Source organism: Thamnophis sirtalis, unplaced genomic scaffold (genome assembly GCF_051295495.1).
Source record: "Thamnophis sirtalis isolate CommonGarterSnake01/CBP01778 unplaced genomic scaffold, rThaSir2_p1.2 scaffold_9, whole genome shotgun sequence".
Taxonomy (NCBI): Eukaryota; Metazoa; Chordata; class Lepidosauria; order Squamata; family Natricidae; genus Thamnophis; species Thamnophis sirtalis.
In genome coordinates, this window is record NW_028261389.1 from 41,960,753 (window position 1) to 41,979,378 (window position 18,626).

Genomic DNA, 18,626 nt, shown 5'->3' on the forward strand with positions numbered 1-18,626 from the left:
GCAACATTTGTAAAAGCTTTTAGAGAGGTGGGAACTGCACATATAAAAAATAAAAAAGGCTAATTCTAATAGCATCATTCCACACAGACAATAATTTCATCGCTTGTGTCATCTTGCTTGTTAGTTAAAAGAGTTGTAGGCAATGAGGACTTATCTTTTTTTTTTAATGAATGCCAACTTCTTCCCTAAACTTTAGAACTTTTGATACCCCAAGGAAGTTGCTTATATGCAAATCATATACCTGAGAAATTATGAATTTGCTTTATAAGCATTAGCCATACTTCAGAAAGACATAGATATATATTGCAAGCTTCCACTACACATCATTAACTTTGCTGGTGGAGTTGCTGCTTTCCATATGTTTAGACTCTGCATTTGGCAAATGTGACAAATTGTGACAAAATGGGTGTCACAACATTATAATGTAAACTCCTTATGCTTGTATGCCAATTTTAGGCAATTATAATTTAGGTAATGTCACAATATTGTGATGAATATTTTATCATTTGTTCTCTCTCCTTATTCCTACAGATAATTCTGACTGGTTGGAGAGTCTATTTTATGCCATAGAAAAGGTGACCCTATTGGAATTCTCCTTAGTTAGAAATTTTTCACACCTAAAAGAGAATGTGAAAGCTATGTAGCAATGTGTTTTCTTTGAATGTTGGCTAACCAGTTAAAACTGGTTTAATTTTCTTGTACATCATGCATTTGTAAGTCAATTGTCTGTGCATACTAAAGTTTCAGTGACAGAACCTGATAAAGATCTTTTAGTTAAACAAAAACTAAATGTTGCTTGTTATTATGATGATATATAGCTTTATTATTATTTTTAATTTAGTTTAATTTGATCAATTAAATTTAAAGTGATTTGCTGTGGGTATTTTATGTGTTTGGTTATTACCAGGAACAGTTGAGATATACAGTACACCTGTATACAAGAAATAAATAAATAAAAACTGGAAAAAATAAAAACAGAATACAAAAATATTCAGCTTTGACCACGTAGATAGATAGATAGATAGATAGATAGATAGATAGATAGATAGATAGATAGAGAGAGAGAGAGAGAGAGAGAGAGAGAGAGAGAGAGAGAGAGAGAGAGAGAGAGAGAGAGAGAGAGAGAGAGAAACAAAATAAATAGATAAATTCTTATATTTCTTTTATGCTTGTATCGATCAAATAAATTATTTTTAGGTATCAGATTAAGATCTGCTGTTATGAGAATTGATTGCTGGTACTCAATATGATAAGTGCTCTAGAAGCAACTTCCAAGCAATCAACAGATAGAAACACCTTGCCTTCATTAAAGAGGCAGAAAAAGCACAAGAAAATGTACAAAATCTTGCTGGCTTAATTTGCCTACATACAAGTAGGCATTTGGAAGTAGAGTACTGGCTAGAATTTTTGCAGTCTGCTAATTTTATCTTCCTCATCAAAACTTGTTTGTTGAATTAATCATTCCAATCCAGGTGGCTGTAAAAGTCTAACAACTACTAAGAAACATAGAAAGTAAAGCAAATTCTTGCTTAAAATTGATGCCTGGTACTTTATGAGTATCAAGTTTTCATAACAATTTCACAACCAATTTCATTGTATACATGATGTGCAATGACAATAAAGGCTATACTACATAAAAAAATAAGGTTGCTGTCAGTTGATCTGGTTTCATTAGAAATCTGTGATGTGGCAACTGAAAATGTTATTTTATTGACAGGAAAAAATAATCGTATTAAATACATAAAGCAGGAAAAAGAGAAGAACCTAAAATGTACGTGTTGAAAGGCTTGCACTGATACTATTTTGTAATTTGAAGTAAACAGGGTAAATTCTATCGACATAACTGTTAAAAGTTACTGAACATAATTTATTACTCTACATGCAAAAGCAAAACAAAACAAGTCTTCTTACCTTCATCAAAAAAATTTGACAGTCACTCACATAGTCATATTCTAGTCCATCAAAAGTATAATAATGCCGATCTCCATAAACTGTACATACAGCAGGACAAGGATAGTATGTACAATTAAATATCCCACGTCGGCAAATACTGTGGTGTGACGGGAAGAATCAAGATTTTCGTATTAAAAATATATATACACTCTATTTTCATGAAACATAAAATAGCAAGCTTCCAAATATATTTATAACACTTAGCACTAGAACTTTGACTTACACATCGCCCAAAGTGCTTTGAGCAGTCTGGGTCCTCAATTTACCAAGCTGGTAAAGGATGAAAGGATGGAATCAAGACTGAGTCAACCTTGAGCCAGTCAGGATTGAACTCCTGACTGTGGGCAGAGTTAGTCTGCAATATTGTGTTCTAACTACCGTGCCACCATATCTCCATTTATATCCTATACATGTGTGAATTCTATATTAATATATTTTATATCTAATTTCTAATTATCTCCAATAGACTTGTAGATTCTGAGGATGTGGATAGGGTGACTGAAGACTCTAGCCCTTCTTTGCTAGCTCAAATTCAAGGTAGGAAATCAACACTTTATTCACTTCATCTTTGTGGGCTTAAAAGAGACCGTGATAAGAGATTTTTTTAATTGAAAAAGCTCTCCTTTGACCCATACAATCCTTTTAATTATATGATAATTTCACATATTCCATTTCTAGCTAAGGTAATTGAGTAAATGGTAGCTTCATTGGTTCAGATGCATTTAGATTAAAATGTTTTATACATATGAATGAAAATGAATGAACTGGTTACCAGTTGCTTATATGAGACAATTTAAGATGTGTTACTCTTTAAAGCCCTAAAGAGGGAGAATATTCCATAAGGTGGGTGCTATAGTAGAAATTCTCTCTCCCTCTCTCTCTCTCTCTCTCTCTCTCTCACACACACACACACACACACACACACACACACACACACACTACATGCTATTAGTGTTGGTATAAACAGAAGACACTGGATTAAATAAATATGTCACAAAGCAATTTCTTGCTGCATCAAGGTTCCCTTAAAGCATCCATCACAGTCCCAAGATCTCCTCTTGCCAGTCATTTCCAATGTAAACTCCATCATTAATTAAATAATTTTCAGCCTGAGATGCAACATTTGATATGTTCTTGTACTGAATACCTGCCAATTGCATGTTCATGATGCTGTTTGGTAGGATCCTTTTGGCAGTCCTCATATACATTCATATTTTAATTAACCTTACTATTTTGATGTTTCTAGCAACGTAATCGTTTATGAAGTTTTTAAAAACTTTAATACTAAAAGAAGCATTTGGAACTCAACAATTTATATTTCTGCATTGTAATGATTATTATGATATTCCTAGATATATTCCTAGATAGATTGATTAAGACTCATCATGTTATATGGTGGACTTAAAAAAACACTTTCTTCTTCATTCATTAATCTATAATTTAAATGTTTTATTTTAAAAAAATTGCTATTAAGTTTTGAAGGTGAAGACTCTTGTACATTTACTACTTGGATATGCCAGCTGATAGATTGTTTCACTGATTGATTGAGTTTTCCACCAATTTTTCTGGAGTTGTCATGGTAACCCATCAAATGTTATAACCCTAATTAAGGTCATCAGTCATTGTTAAATTATTTTAACTCAAAGAACACATGCATGGCCATGTCACAGCCTATGTAGTTCTGAAGTTAATTAAAGTATAATGATCACACTTACCATGTATAACAAGGGGTAGCTATCACTTCACCTGACATATATTCCCAATCCTTCCACATGCATGGACAACTATCAGGCACATAACATTTTCCTTTATGCTCTGCCATCCTTTGAAATAGTAAAAACATAATTTTTTTGGGAGGAGGATAACTATCCATATATATTTGTAATCTTTTTAATATAGAAACAGCAGATACACATTCTGTGTACACATTCTAGTTGACTCAATGGTCAAAAAGCAGAGCAGAGATAAGTTTTGAGTTCTATAGAAATCACTGTTGGGTCACATGGTAAATATATTTTAAAACAGAAAAACAGGAAAGTTGAACTTGGAATCTTTACACATAGCTTTATGGTGAAATGGACAAACAGATCCTCAATCAGGCTGCAGCTGATATTTTGGTTACTTCAGGCATCCCCTAAAACTCGCAGAAAGAATACTTTTCATTGAAAATGTATTTCTACGTTTGATAAGCTATAGGCTTATCTATTAAATTTCTTGCCTAAAAGAAAACCTATAGTAGTGCTGTGAAATCTCTTTGCATTCAGAGTAGTTGGGAATAATTAAAAATAATACAGTAGTCAAAGAAACATATATTCAACTGATCTTTGAATACATTTGCTGTATCCCATGCTCTGACTTTTGGTATCACTTACCCAGGGGGACAGATGCAACTGTTCAAACATGGTGGAGAAGGTGTACAGGTAAAGTTCATAGCAATATTTATACATGTTAGTTCACAGTTTATTCCAGCTGATGGCAAGCCAGGTACATGCGATTGGCAGTCATAGTAGATCTTTCCATCAGGACATGAATGCACTATGGATATGAAATGCAAATGTTATATAATCATTTTATATTTATATTTCCAATTAATTAAACTTAGTGGTTAGGTTTGCCGTCTAACACTACATTTCCAGTGATATGCCCTAACTGAATATCCTTCTCACATAATATATATAATGGTAATTTTTAAAAGAGTAAGCATTCTTCAAATTGAGTTCAATTCTTCATGGACACATTTGTGACTTATCTAGGATATTTTCTATCCCAATTTCTTAGCTAGCCTTTAGCTTTGGATTTCTCTGAAGATTCCTACCCAAGTATGTCAGGCCCGACATTTTTAGCTTCTAAAACTAGATAAGGGTCAGTCACTACTACAGACCTTTTCTTAAATTGTATGTGGCTAATATTTCTTCTGTTTAAGGGCAAATAGAAAGACTGTAAGGCTGAAAATAATGGCTTACACAACAGCTATGCAGAAAAAGGTTTGGTAAGCACAGTTAGATATATGGGTACAAATTTTAATCCCTTCCTTAGATGTTGAACATAATTTCTGCAAATAACAAAAAAGAAAGACTTATTTGGTAATTGTTATTCTAAATGAGTCAAGAAAGTTACCTGCTGGGTCAGCTGCTGCTTCATTGCATTTCATTGTTCCATTTAGACATTGGCTAGTCAAAGAAAATTTCAAAATAAAATGTTTAATAAGGGATGTCATTATTTGAACTGCTTATTACATCATATTATTATGCTAATGTGTATATTATTAACACAATTGCTTGAATTGGCGGTCACTAGTAAGGATATTGCCTCAACCTCCCCCAAAGCTCCATGAGAGTTTCCCAGTTTTCTGAAGCATATAGGTTTGCTTGCAAAGTATAAATAAGAAACATCTGTTCTGCCAGTATATATTATTTTGTCAGTGGATTAATGGATGCGGATGGATGCTATCATTATGTTTAGAAATTTCATACTAATTTAATTAAAGGCTTCCAATGTTGTATTATTATTAGGCAAGAAAGACCAGGTTCACACATGATCCAATTAAAGTGATTTATTGCTAAACAGCATATGCACAGAAATCCTGTCAACTAACAGTTAGCACCTTCTTGGAGCTACTGTAGATAAGAATCCACAGAATTCAAGGGGGTTGGACTTTGTCTGCTTATGGCTACATAGGGATACTAGGTTAATCTCTCTTTTAACTCCACCTCCAGGTTCTATCATTCCTTCCCCTACATCTATGTTATTTAATTCCTTAGCTTTACATACCTAGTAATGATTCATGTAATTCAGTTATCCATTGAGCGTAAACATTTTTTTAAAAAACACAAAAACTACCCATAACCACTGTGAAAAGGGGCTAGATTTCCCATACATTTTGTTTATCTGTCAGGACAAACATATTGTATTCTGAAGATAAATCAGTGGCTACCTACTGTATTTCTTGGTTATATTAAAGTCCATGTCTGAACTGGGATCTACTCTGATGGTAGATTTAAGAGCATATAGACTAAATTGGCAGTAATCTCCCCAACCATAATAGCTCAAAACAGCTGATTATGATGACAAAAGCCAGGGCCAATATTATAGCTCATAAAGTATACATGTATAGTATAACAGAAGGTTAAGTGGTTTGATATATAAAAATAAGCCTACATTTCCATAGAAACATAAACAAACCCTTTTTACTGTACTAGACCAAATAATAAAATAAGGTTACTTGGTATATTGGATAGTAATCATACAGAAGTGATTAAGTGGTTAAGAAAGATGCATCCAGAGGGCAAAATGAGCCAGTTTTTATTCTGCCATAATAGTTCACGGTTTTACTATCATACTAAGTAAGAAAAAGCAGGAAATTATTTAGGAAAACATGCTAAATTTTTATAAAATCAAAACATGCCTATATCTAACTCAAAAATTAAATGCAGAAAAAGTCAATCTACAAATTCAGTCAAAATGAAATTCTTCATGTGAAACTTACCATGATCCCGATGGTGTGGGCAAAATTTCTCCAGGCTGAAAACTTCTGCCTTTATAATAACATCGACAGCTTGGCCTAATTTTAAAAAAATATATTTTATTTATTTGTTATTATCTTGCCTTTCTTACTTTAGGAATAACTGAAAGCAACGAATACACTTAATACTTCTTCATCCTCTTATTTCCCCCCCCCCCAAAAAAAACAACTTTGTAAGGTGGGTTGTTTGAGAGAGAATCACTGGTCCAAATCACCCAACCAGCTTTTTCATCTAAGATGTGCTTCCCACTTTTTCCCTTCGTTATCCAAAACTGCTTATCAGAAAATTCTCTCCATGTAATGTAGGTAAAAATCTTTAAGTCAGTTTAAATCTGACTGTTGTGATTGGGCAGTGGGTTTGTGTGTTGTTATCTCCCAAAATCTCACTTTTACTCAATTTTGAATAATTTACTCAGGTTTGGGGAGCTCTGGCTTAGGTTCTGAGATCAACTAAGGTTAGCTAGGTGCTGCCACCTGCTGAGGCAAATTCTAGTAGGAGGTTGTTTTAAGAACACAAAAACAGCCATCTTAGTTTCTTATAGTTGACTAACCAGATACCTCTGAGATAGGTGAGCCCCCTCCCCATCCATTCTGGGGGTAACTTTAATACTTCAAGACAAATAGATCTCAACAGTTCTGTCCTCCAAGAATTTATTCAATTTTCTCTAAAGCCATCCAAATTATTGTCTACCATCATAATTTTGTGATAATGAATGGCAAAGGTTAATTATATGCTGAATGAAAAACTGCATCCTTTTGTTCCTATATTTACTTATCAGCTTCATTGGATGACTTGATTCTGCTTTGTGAGTTGGAGAGAAAGATTTGCCTGACCATAGCAACAGCAACAGGACTTAGATTTATATACTGGCGTCACAGTGCTTTACAGTCCTCTCTAAGCGGTTTACAGAGTCAGCATATTGGCCTCAACAATCTGTATCCACATTTTATTGCCTCAAAAGGATGGGCAACTGAGATAACCTTGAGCCAGTGAGAATCAAACTGCTGGCAGTCAGCTGGCAGTCAGCAAAATCAGTCCACAATATTGCATTCTAACTACTGTGCCACCATGGCTTTTATACACCTCAATCATGTTTTTCCTCAGTTGCCTTTTGTCTAAACTATGTTCTAATGTTCTAACTTTTTCTGATAGGAAAAATATTTGAGTCATCTGATCATATTGGTTGCATTTTTTTGCATTTTTAATCCTAACCCTAACCCTTTTTTCCAAATGGGGCAATTGAGCAGAGACATCATGCCAAACCTCACTGTTTCTTCCTCTTAAACACAGAGTCACAATAGCATGGCTTTGTGCTAGTTTAAAAATGCATTTAACTAAATTTGCTATAGCTTACATTGGCACGCAAAAATTAATAGATTCTTCGAAGTATTTTCCTTCAGGGCAGTTACAGCCTTCAGCGCAGTCATTATCACAAGCGTCCACAAGAGAAAGGGAAGAACAGGAGTGTTCACAGAAGGAGGAACATGGGTGATACAGCATTCCACTTCTGCATGCTAATGCTAGGGAGATACATCAAATTGCAGGAATATCAGAAATTCTATACAAAATAGAGCACAAAATCTTCTCTCTTTTTTTCACAGTTAAGTCTACTCTAGGTTAGAACAGATTGCTCTCCAGAAACTTTGCTTGAGAAATTGGTTACATATAATAGGTGGTAGCAGGGGTGGGATCCTATCAGTTTAATAACCAGTTAGCTGAACGTGCACTTTGCCAGGATGTGCACTGCGCGCGCATGCACAACTTAGAGAATACTTAGCTTTCAGATTGCTCCTTGGGGAGGAAAACAGCTGAGGTGTGGCAATCCACTCTGTGACTCAGCTGAGAAGATAAAGGTAGGTAAAGTGCAGGGGCAGGCGGGCCTACTTGCTCGTGGGAGCGAACCGGTTCGCTCCAAGCTGATCTTCGGAGCTACAGATTCACCCAAACCTACCGGAACTGGTAGAATCCCACCCCTAGGTGGCAGACAAACACAGGTATTCATAAAGCAACATTTAGCAGAATGGTGGCAGGGGGGAAGTGTTTAATCATAAATACATGCCAGGCAGCTTTTCTCCCATGGGGTCTCCAAGAAAATCCTAATTTCAAGTTAGAAATATAAGTCATTCAGCCAACGCTGCATTTTAAATCACCTAATTTGAACACATGCACATTCACTCCCATTCTCAGTACACCAACACCAATGTAGATTTTGCATGGGGGATAGATATGTAGCTGTATTTATTAGGCAATAGGAAGCTAAAGGTGTCAGAATTTTTTCTTCTGTAGAGGTACAGTAAATTGGGTTAAAGCTATCTTAAATTAGCTACTTTTTACTATACACAGATAGTCTCATACATTTTGAATATCTACTTTGATCCAACATAACCAGCTTCACATTATAGACTTAATTAACAAATAAAGGAATTCAGATCAGGTCCTATTTGGTTGGTATTCTCATTTCTGTTTTACTTACCACAGTATGAAACATGAGATCTGAAATCTATAGTAATCCCATGTTTGCTGCAAATATAAGCATAGTGTGCAAATGCATTGCACAAGCAACTTCTCCCACATTTACAAGCATCAAAGCGACATAGCTGATAATATAAATCTGGACTGATGTATATGTGACATGGAGCAAAGAGTTCTTGATTGATGAGATCACACTGGGATGCATATGCAACTATGAAAAATTGACATGAAAAATTTACCTTGTTTATTAGTTAGAAATCCAAAAGTAAATAGCAAAACAAATATATGTATATGTATATGTATATGTATATGTATATGTATATGTATATGTATATGTATATGTATATGTATGCGTATGCGTATGCGTATGCGTATGCGTATGCGTATGCGTATGCGTATGCGTATGCGTATGCGTATGCGTATGCGGATACGTATACGTATACGTATACGTATATGTATACGTGCATATGCATATACATATACATATACATATATATATACATATACATATATATATATATACATATACATATACATATACATATGATACTACTGTAAAACTAGATATTGATTAAAATGTAATACATCCCAATATATCAACATAGTCCCATTCCACTGACCTAAATGGGATTAAACCATAGTAAGTAAAACATCTTCATGTCTATTTAAAGTAATGAGTAAACAAATAGACAGTGTTGCCTTTACTAAAAATATTAAACAAAGATTAAAGGAATAGTTTGATGTTTTAAAACATCAGAAAGTAGGGGAAAATTCAGACACCAAACAAGACTTGTAATCTAGTAATGCAACTATGATAAGTTTTAGATTAAAAATCTCCAAATAAATGAAAAATGTACCATTTTGTTGATTAACGTTGCAAGGATCAACTACAGGAATGTTGACAGGCATGTGACATGCTGATGAAATCTTCCATGCATTAGCATGAAGTTGTGGGGTTCCTTCAATCATTCCTGATGGGGAACTAAGGGGAAAAATTAGAATGATTAAACAAAAGAATCAAGCTGTCCAGGAAAATATGTTTAATATGGAATATTCTGTTGTCTTCTGAGATATGCCCATAAGGAAAAGTTCTGTGTTAACATGATGGTTGTATAGATTGATTGATTTGACTTCACATTAATACCAAGAGGGGAGCATGCTGGCCAGAACTTCAGCTGAACATTTCCAGTTTTACTGTGCTGCATATGTTGACCATGTCAGTTTCTCAGTCTATATTTTGAAGTACTATATATTAGCACAGCAATTATACAAATGTCATCTTCTTTGTAGGACTCTATATACTGCGTCAGCGTGTGTGTCTATGTGTGTCTGTATGTATCATATACTGTAGAGATGATAGTTATATAATATATGGATGGTTGGGTGGGTGGGTGGGTGGGTGGGTGGATGGATGGATGGATGGATGGATGGATGGATGGATGGATGGATGGATGGATGGATGGATGGATGGATGGAGAATTTTACATGTCACCCCATCTCCCCTCTCCCGAGTTGATGCAAAACCCAACCTACATGGCTACATGTCTGTGAAGGAAAGAAACTCCTCTGCCCTAACTAGATTTCAGAAAGACAAGCCACATCTGCCTTCTCTCCCATTTAAATTAATGGCTCCAATAGCAATAATGATAGTTTATTATGAGATTAATTCTATAGCCCTTTAGTACAATTTTATGTGTCCATCTGAGATAACACTGGAAGTTTAGTCATGGCAACTGGACTTCATTTCTTTTTTGGTCTGAAATGTTTTGCTGCTTATCCAATTAACTTCTTCAGCTACTTGGATAAGCAGCAAAACATTTCAAACCAAAACACAAAAGTCCAGTTGGCATGGCTCAACTTCCAGGAAACTCTGCCTGGATGACAGAGAATCTTCGTCACCATCTTCAAGAACACTTTGTATTTAGAAGGCTATATAAATGTCCTCTGCCTTTTAAAACTGCTATAATATAATCATGTATATGATGTAATATGGAAGACCCTGTAAACACAACTCCTAAGAAAAACCTCTGTACATAACAATGATAATTCAGGATGTCTTATAAGAAATGAACAAGCAAGTAAAAATAAAAATTGAAAACTATTCTTAAGAGTGTACCGAAACAAACAAGACAGCTACTTTTGTCCAAGTTTATAATGCTTCCATTTCTATTTTTCCCTAAGTACATTCTGTTGACCATCAGCATAAGTCAAAGGTTGGTAAAAAGAGTAACTAGAGTCATTTTTAATTGTTATAATATACTGATAACTTCAGAGTGCTTGTGAAAAAGAGAACATCTAATTCCCTCCCTGCTTATTTGTAGTTTCTATTTAAACTTATAAGTTTCCATGCCAACTGCAGTTTCCTTTGATCCACTAAACATTTGCTGAATTGTGTTGCTGGTTTTTGTCTGAGTCTGTTATTTTTGCTCTCCTTTAAAATGGCTTTAATCTGTTCTATCTGATAACATTTTATTGCCTTTTGTAATTTTAGATGTGTTTATTATTATTTCTTTACTTTATATCTACAGTCAGATTATTTTTATAAATGAAATACGAAAGCATCTGTCAAAATAGGGCTTCTCTGAATTTAAAAAAAATTGGGGGGTGGGGTTGTAACAAGTTGCAGCATGCGTTTTATACTTTAACCAGTGCAAATGACCAGAATTATTCACTTGTAAATCCAACTCACAGAAAATCGTCTCTCAGATTTCCATTATAGGTTCCGCAGAGACCCATAGTTCTGCTCTTCCACTCAGCTCTGAGTTGAATATACACTCTTTTGCCATCTTTAGCAAACTGGATTTTTAAACCAAATTTAGTTTTTAGCTGCACAAACAATGAAGACAGGTTCTGTACTTCCACATATCCTGAATGTAACAGAAAAAGAATTAAATTCTGTATGCATACATAGATTCATTTCCATTACACTATGCTTTTTGGGAATAAGCATTATTACAGGTAGTCCTTGACTTTAAACTATTTGTTTAGTGATCATTTGAAATTACAAAGATTTGAAAAAAGGGACTTACAATTGGTACTTGAATGTATTCACCACAGTCACATGATCAAAATTCAGGTGCTTGGCAACTGGCAGGTATCCATGCCAGTTGCAGTGTCCCAGGATCACATGATTGCCATTTGCTGCTTTCCTAGCTAGGTCTGACAAGCAGAGTCAATGGGAAAGCCAGCTTTACTTAACATTCACGTGATTCACTTAACAACCACAGCAAAATAGGTCACAAGATTGGGCATGATTCATTTAACGACCACTTTTCTTAGGGGTGAAAATTCTGGTCCCAATTGTGGTCATAAATTGAGGGCTACCTGTATGCAACATGGAAAAAGGAGTTTCACGTGTCACCCCATCTTCCCTCTACCTAGTTGATGCAAAACCCAACCTACATGGCTACATGTCTGTGAAGGAAAGAAACTCCTCTTCCCTAACTAGATTTCAGAAAGAAAAACCACATCTGCCTTCTCTCCCATTTAGATTAATGGCTCCAATAGCAATAATGATAGCTTATTATGAGACTAATTCTATAGCTCTTTAGTACAATTTTATGTGTCCATCTGAGAGAACACTGGAAGTTTAGTCATGGCAACTGGACTTCATTTCTTTTTTGGTCTGAAATGTTTTGCTGCTTATCCAATTAACTTCTTCAGCTACTTGGATAAGCAGCAAAATGTTTCAAACCAAAACACAAAAGTCCAGTTGGCATGGCTCAACTTCCAGGAAACTCTGCCTGGATGACAGAGAATCTTCATCACCATCTTCAAGAACACTTTGTATTTAGAAGGCTATCTAACTGTCCTGCATGGAAAAGGGAGTAAGAAATAGCAAGCAAAGAAACTAAAAATATGAGAACAAAAAAAAGGAAAGGAAATATGGTTAAATCTTGTTTATATTCCCAAACTATTCACTGTGCTTCAAAGTTTTATAGCCTTGCAAATCATAATCAGTTCCACCATGTTTATGCTTCAGGGTCTCGTTTGTTAATAATTACATCTTTTTTTAAAAAAAATCTCAGTAGTTCTGTTCAGTTACAGCTTTTCCGTCTTCTTCCTCTTGACTCATTCACTCTTCCTTTATATATTTCTTTTGTGATTGAATATGCTTTTGTTCTCTATATATTGTCAAACCATTTCAATATACTTTGTTGAACTGAACAGCCATGTTCACTAGAACTCATTGTTGACCTGATTCAATCCATATCCACTCCAAACCCATTCTTGATTCTGTTTTTTACTTGTTTCACCACATATTCTTTTTAATTTGCCTCTTCTGATGGATTCTGCAGAACATCATGGTAGGTGGTTCTTGGTGGAGCTACACAAAAATATACTATCCCTTTTTTTCTATAGAAACATTGGCTGAGTATTTGACTTTTCTGAACATTCAAATGACTTTAAATAGAATAATTGCTCACAGCTAATATGTAATTCCTATATCTCAAGTGAAAGACTATTTTTTTCCACAGGGACAAGTGTGACATACAAATGAATCGTGATAAGAGAAAATTATGAAAACTCTTTAATTTATTTTTGCTTTTCTAAACAGAAAGATAAAACTGTGGCCCATGATGGATGAAATTTCTATAATGACTCTGTAATGGAAGTATAATACAGCAACTAACTGCAACAAGATATGACTTAAAGCTACAACATTTGTCCCAATTCAATTGTTTTGGCACATAGAATATCATAAATGATAGCCAGCTAGTTCAGTTCTTGTGATCAATCAGATCTAGCTATTTGATTTGAACCAATCATTGGCTCCTAAACTGACAAGATGTTTACTGAAGCTACAAGGTTTGAATTATAAATTCATTTTAATTCATTTAAAAGATAATGTTGATCTAATATCCTTTTGCGAAAATATGTTCAGAACCATATTGCAGGAAACAGCTGCATTCATTGGAGAATCCTCCTGAAATCCTCTGGTCTTCATATCATGCTTGGACTAATGGCTTGGTAGTTCCTTCCAGGGAAGGTCCCACCTGACATCTACCCTTATTCCTAATGTTCAAGAAAGATAGAGCTATCACAGTCTTTCTATTTATTAAAAAGCCAAGAAGCATTGAAAATGGAAATAATTTCAATAGTGTAAACTCCTCACCATGTAACAAAGAAGCGTGGTATCTAGAAAAGTCACCACTTCTGCAATCTTTTTGGTGATAAGAAAACCAATCTCATATGACATTAAAAAATAATGTTAAAAATAGCTAAAATGTAAAACCTACCTTTAACTTCAAAAATAAAAATGCAAACATTGAATGTTAAAGAAGATAAAGAGCTGCCTAGCTCATTTAAAAAAAAAAACTTGGTAAGTCAAAGTTGCATCTGCAGATCCTCCAGGCAGATCATGCAGATTTGCTAAAATGAAATGCCATCTGCCCTTAAGTCTCCATAAATAGACAAGACTGTGTTACAAATTAATATTATTAATTAGAAGAAAATTTGACAAAGGAAAACATATTGTCTGGAATACAACCTGAAGTACAAAATGGTAGTTAAAATATATGCAATTCTCCAACTTATAGAGAGGGAGAAAGAAAATGAGACTTAGCAAAGGCAAAGGATAGAAATAAAATCGTAGACTTGCCTAATTCTGTCTCACCATCTTAGCTGTTTTAATTTGAATAGCAATTTTCCAAAGAAAAAGTGTATCTACTTCATTTATCTAGACTCCTGGAAATTCCCAAGTTTACTGAATGGCTGTGAGAACAAAAATACTTTTTTCCAAATGTGGTCCACAGACTTCAATAATATTCTGCTTTTTGTTTTAAAACAATGGAACTTGTTTGATCTCCAGCAAAAGGAGGAGAGGTCTCTGTATTTTGCCCAATGCAGCCTGGCATAAGGGGCTGGTGGACAACATGATAATATATTTATTTCTCAGCTTGGTTAATACAGTACATTAAAAGGAATTTAGGTACATGAAGATAATTAACTATTGAGTAATAAATGGCATCCTACCATTTAGGGTGAATCCCTGGCTGAAGGAACCGTACTGTATTTCACCACCCCGGATGAGAGTCACTTGCTTGCTTATGTCATCTTCAAAAATTAGCGTCAAAGACTGAATGCAGTCATAATCAATGCTCTGTATGAACCAAAGGAAGAGGAGGACTGAGTCTTATGGGAAAAGGAACATATAGAGCAAATGTTGTTAATCTGCATTAGATTCCAATTTTTAACAATATTCCATTTTTATTTTACTTTTCTCCCCACCCCAAAATTTATTCTTACAACATTTTTGTAAAATAGATTAATCTTGAACTGCTTTTAAGATTGTAATGTATATGCAACCTAGCTGGGAATATTGAACAGTACATGCTCATATTGAAAAAGTAACAGCTAACAGTTATTTATGCTGGTGTGAGACTTATGGTGGCCTAGAGTTCCCCAGGACTCACAATTTGGAAAAGTTGATGAGAGAGAGTGACATGATGATTTTTCAAGACAAAATGGTAAATTAAATGCTAGCGTAAAGCACCAATAAAAGAGTTTTAAGACCTTTTGATATGATTAAAAGAAAGTTCAGTTTTGAATTATAAAGAGAAGTATATTTATTATTTAAAACAAAAAATCACGTCATGAAAATGTACACTGCAAAACACAGGTGCAAAATGTAAATGTAATGTACCTAATAAAAATAACTGAAACTATTGAAACATAACCAGTATTAGTTAAAAAGCATCACAGCTAACTCTCTCTTAGAATCCAATCACTTCAGTTAATCGACTAAAATAATTTTAAAATAATTCAAATATTTCATCACATTCAGCGTATCCCAGATTTAACCCACCATCATTTTAAATGCTTGATCAAATATTTTTATACACTATGAGCTTCCAGATCTATTGTTCCAAGAAAAGATCACATAAAATATCAAATAAATATCTTAGTCAGCTTCAAAATGCTCTTATCTGGTTGGCAATATACCAAGCTGTTCAGACCTGTCACCAAGAGCATTTATCTGTCTAACACACCTGGTCAGACTGTAACCAAATATGTAGATGCTTGTGTAATCATGCGTGAATGAAAAACCCCTGTAGACTTAATCACAGTAAAAGGCACAATTGCTTTTACAAACCCAGTGCTTACAGTTGAAACAAAATCCAAGTTCAGATCATACAAGATACTCAATATCAAGAAAAATACTGATTTTTTATTGCTAATCTTCATAAGTAATTTATTGGCTTTCTCTAAATTAGATATATAGGGATTTATTTATCAACACAAAATGTTAATTAAACCGTCAACTCACCTGTTCACAGAGACTTTTCTGTAAAGTAAGGGTGAATTTATCTTTCCCAGTGCCTTTTACCAAAATATACTGACAGCTCCCAAGAAAGGTATAATGGCGACCATCAAAAGTTGTGAAATGGGATTCATCAACAATTGAACATTCAGCTTAAAATAAAGATTGATCATTACAAAAAGTGTATTATTTTTTATTTTTATTTATTTATTTGATTTCTTTGACTCCAACCAACTCTGAGAGCAACATAACTAAAAGCATAACATAAACTAAAGGGCAACATTACAACTGAAAAGCAACATAAAAACTAGTAAAAAGAAATTAAATAAGAATTAATCCAAAAGGAATTACTTGCCTGAACCACAAACCAGGGATGATCTTACCTAGTGATTTTATGTAGATGTTGAATATTTGTATTCAGTTTCTAATATATGTATTTCATAGAACCAAAGCAAATGTAAAGTGCCTTCATTGTGCAATGTATTGCTCTTCTAACCTTCATTACACAATGTGCATTTTCTCTTAAATTTTTAACATTATTTAATATGCACTAATGAAAGCTGTTTCAGGACATGCCATAAACTGAATTTCAAAAGTAATTTGCAATTCAGAGCTCATAGAAGTTCATTGCTAAAGAAAATGTCCCCTTTGAATTGAGCAGTCCTTTAAGTCTCCTGGTGGTTTCATGGAGAGGTCCTTATAAGAAAAGGGTTTTAACAAATCAGAATTGTTTTTACATTGTCTTCTCCTGTATTGTTAGTTTGAGTTCCTTGTCCAGGATTTCCAGATGATCTCTTGCCTGAGTACTAACCAGATCTGATCCTGCTTAGATTTTCAAGGTCACCCAAGGAGATATTTAGTCTTAAACATCTTTCAAGGTCTTCCATGCACTCAAGTAGTTATAGATTGCAATTAGAAAAATAAATGTACTTTTGCTTATTTATGCAGCTACAAGTAGACATCAACTTACAATCATTCATTTAATGGTTCAAAGTTACATTGGCCTAAAAAAAGTGATTTATAACCTCTCCTCAAAATTAAAACCATTGTACTGAGCCTGGGGTCACATGAATACAATTCAAATGCTTGGCAATTGGCCAGTATTTATAACCTGTGGCAACCTCCTGTGGTCACATGATCATGATTTGTGACCTTCCCAGCTGGTTTCCAACAAACAATATCAATTGGGGAAACTGGATTTACTTAACAACTGTTTAATTCATTTAATCTGTGGTCAAAATTATTGTAAAATGAAGTTGGATCCTATGATGAGTCGCTGAATGATCACATTGCTTAGCAGCCAAAATTCTAGCCTCAATTGTGGACATAAATTGAGGACTAACTGCACTTTGCTTCTTTCTATGTGCAAACTAGAATCTGGATTTTTCTGTTTCAGATACTGAGTATTAAACTCAAAAAAGGTTTATGAATTAGGCTTGATTGATTCATAATTCTACTTCTAGGATAATATGGGATTATGTAATTATAATTCTATATAATCTCTGATTCTATTCACTAAAGTCATCTGAAAGAATTTCCTGCTTTAGATGGGTTTGGCCTGGCTTAGCTGACCTTACTCTATATCTGTTCCAGCTTTTTTTTTCCCATTCCTGATCAATTGGTAAAACTTTTCTTGTTTGTTTTCAAAACTAATCCTCTTGGACAAGTGTTTAATAATGGACAATATAAATTCATTTATGGTATTCTATGTTTTAAATTGATTTTGTAGTTTACCTTCTGAGGTGTTTTTGGTATATAAAGGTGTATACATATACAAACATATTTAAGATTTCAGGTTAATTTAAAAAAGACAAAGAAGGTATATCTAAACTGAAATATAATCACCAGAGTCAGCCACTGCTCAAAGGTTAAAACATTATTCACAATAAACATGAGGGAATCAGTGGAATCTGGTATGTTGTTACATAGAAACATTTATCATGTTTTCCATATAGATTTGATTAATAATACTAATATCCTAGGATGCAATGTAATCAAATCATATAACAGCTTACTTTCTTTTCTGAAAAAGTTCCTTAGTTACATTTTTGTAGCTAAAAATTCTGTATCTTATTTTTGAAGTAAGGAAATTTAAGGATTTACACAACTGAATTGAATTCTGAGTCAATGTGCCATTTATATATTTATTATGACTGTATACGTTGCCCAATATTTAACAACATTCAATCTCAAGATTACCATCATAAAATCTAATAGCATAAATGTTTTCAAATCATTGAGTTGCATTTTGAGGATGCAAGCTTAACATGTACATTTTTAGCTAGAATTCAACATACCCCCCGCTCTCTCTCTCTCTCTCACACACACACACACACACACTTATCTTTATAAGAAAAAATTACCTGGGCAATCATGTTCAGTGCAGTTCCAAATGCCACCCATACAAATGCTAA

At 34.1% G+C, this 18,626-nt stretch overlaps 1 protein-coding gene across 1 annotated transcript in view; it reads right to left on the minus strand.

The window, feature by feature from the left end:
- The window catches only part of OTOGL (otogelin like), a 104,218-nt gene that overhangs the window by 64,342 nt on the left and 21,250 nt on the right, over nt 1-18,626 (minus strand). Inside the window, exons 13-24 of the mRNA XM_087722549.1 lie at nt 18,576-18,622; nt 16,219-16,364; nt 14,925-15,051; nt 11,638-11,815; nt 9,806-9,930; nt 8,950-9,159; nt 7,831-7,996; nt 6,440-6,514; nt 5,071-5,123; nt 4,326-4,488; nt 3,669-3,776; nt 1,912-2,050 (exon numbers count right to left, since the gene is read on the minus strand). Of these exons, the coding sequence (XP_087578675.1) occupies nt 1,912-2,050; nt 3,669-3,776; nt 4,326-4,488; nt 5,071-5,123; nt 6,440-6,514; nt 7,831-7,996; nt 8,950-9,159; nt 9,806-9,930; nt 11,638-11,815; nt 14,925-15,051; nt 16,219-16,364; nt 18,576-18,622 (1,537 nt within the window). The remainder of the gene's footprint in view (nt 1-1,911; nt 2,051-3,668; nt 3,777-4,325; nt 4,489-5,070; nt 5,124-6,439; nt 6,515-7,830; nt 7,997-8,949; nt 9,160-9,805; nt 9,931-11,637; nt 11,816-14,924; nt 15,052-16,218; nt 16,365-18,575; nt 18,623-18,626) is intronic.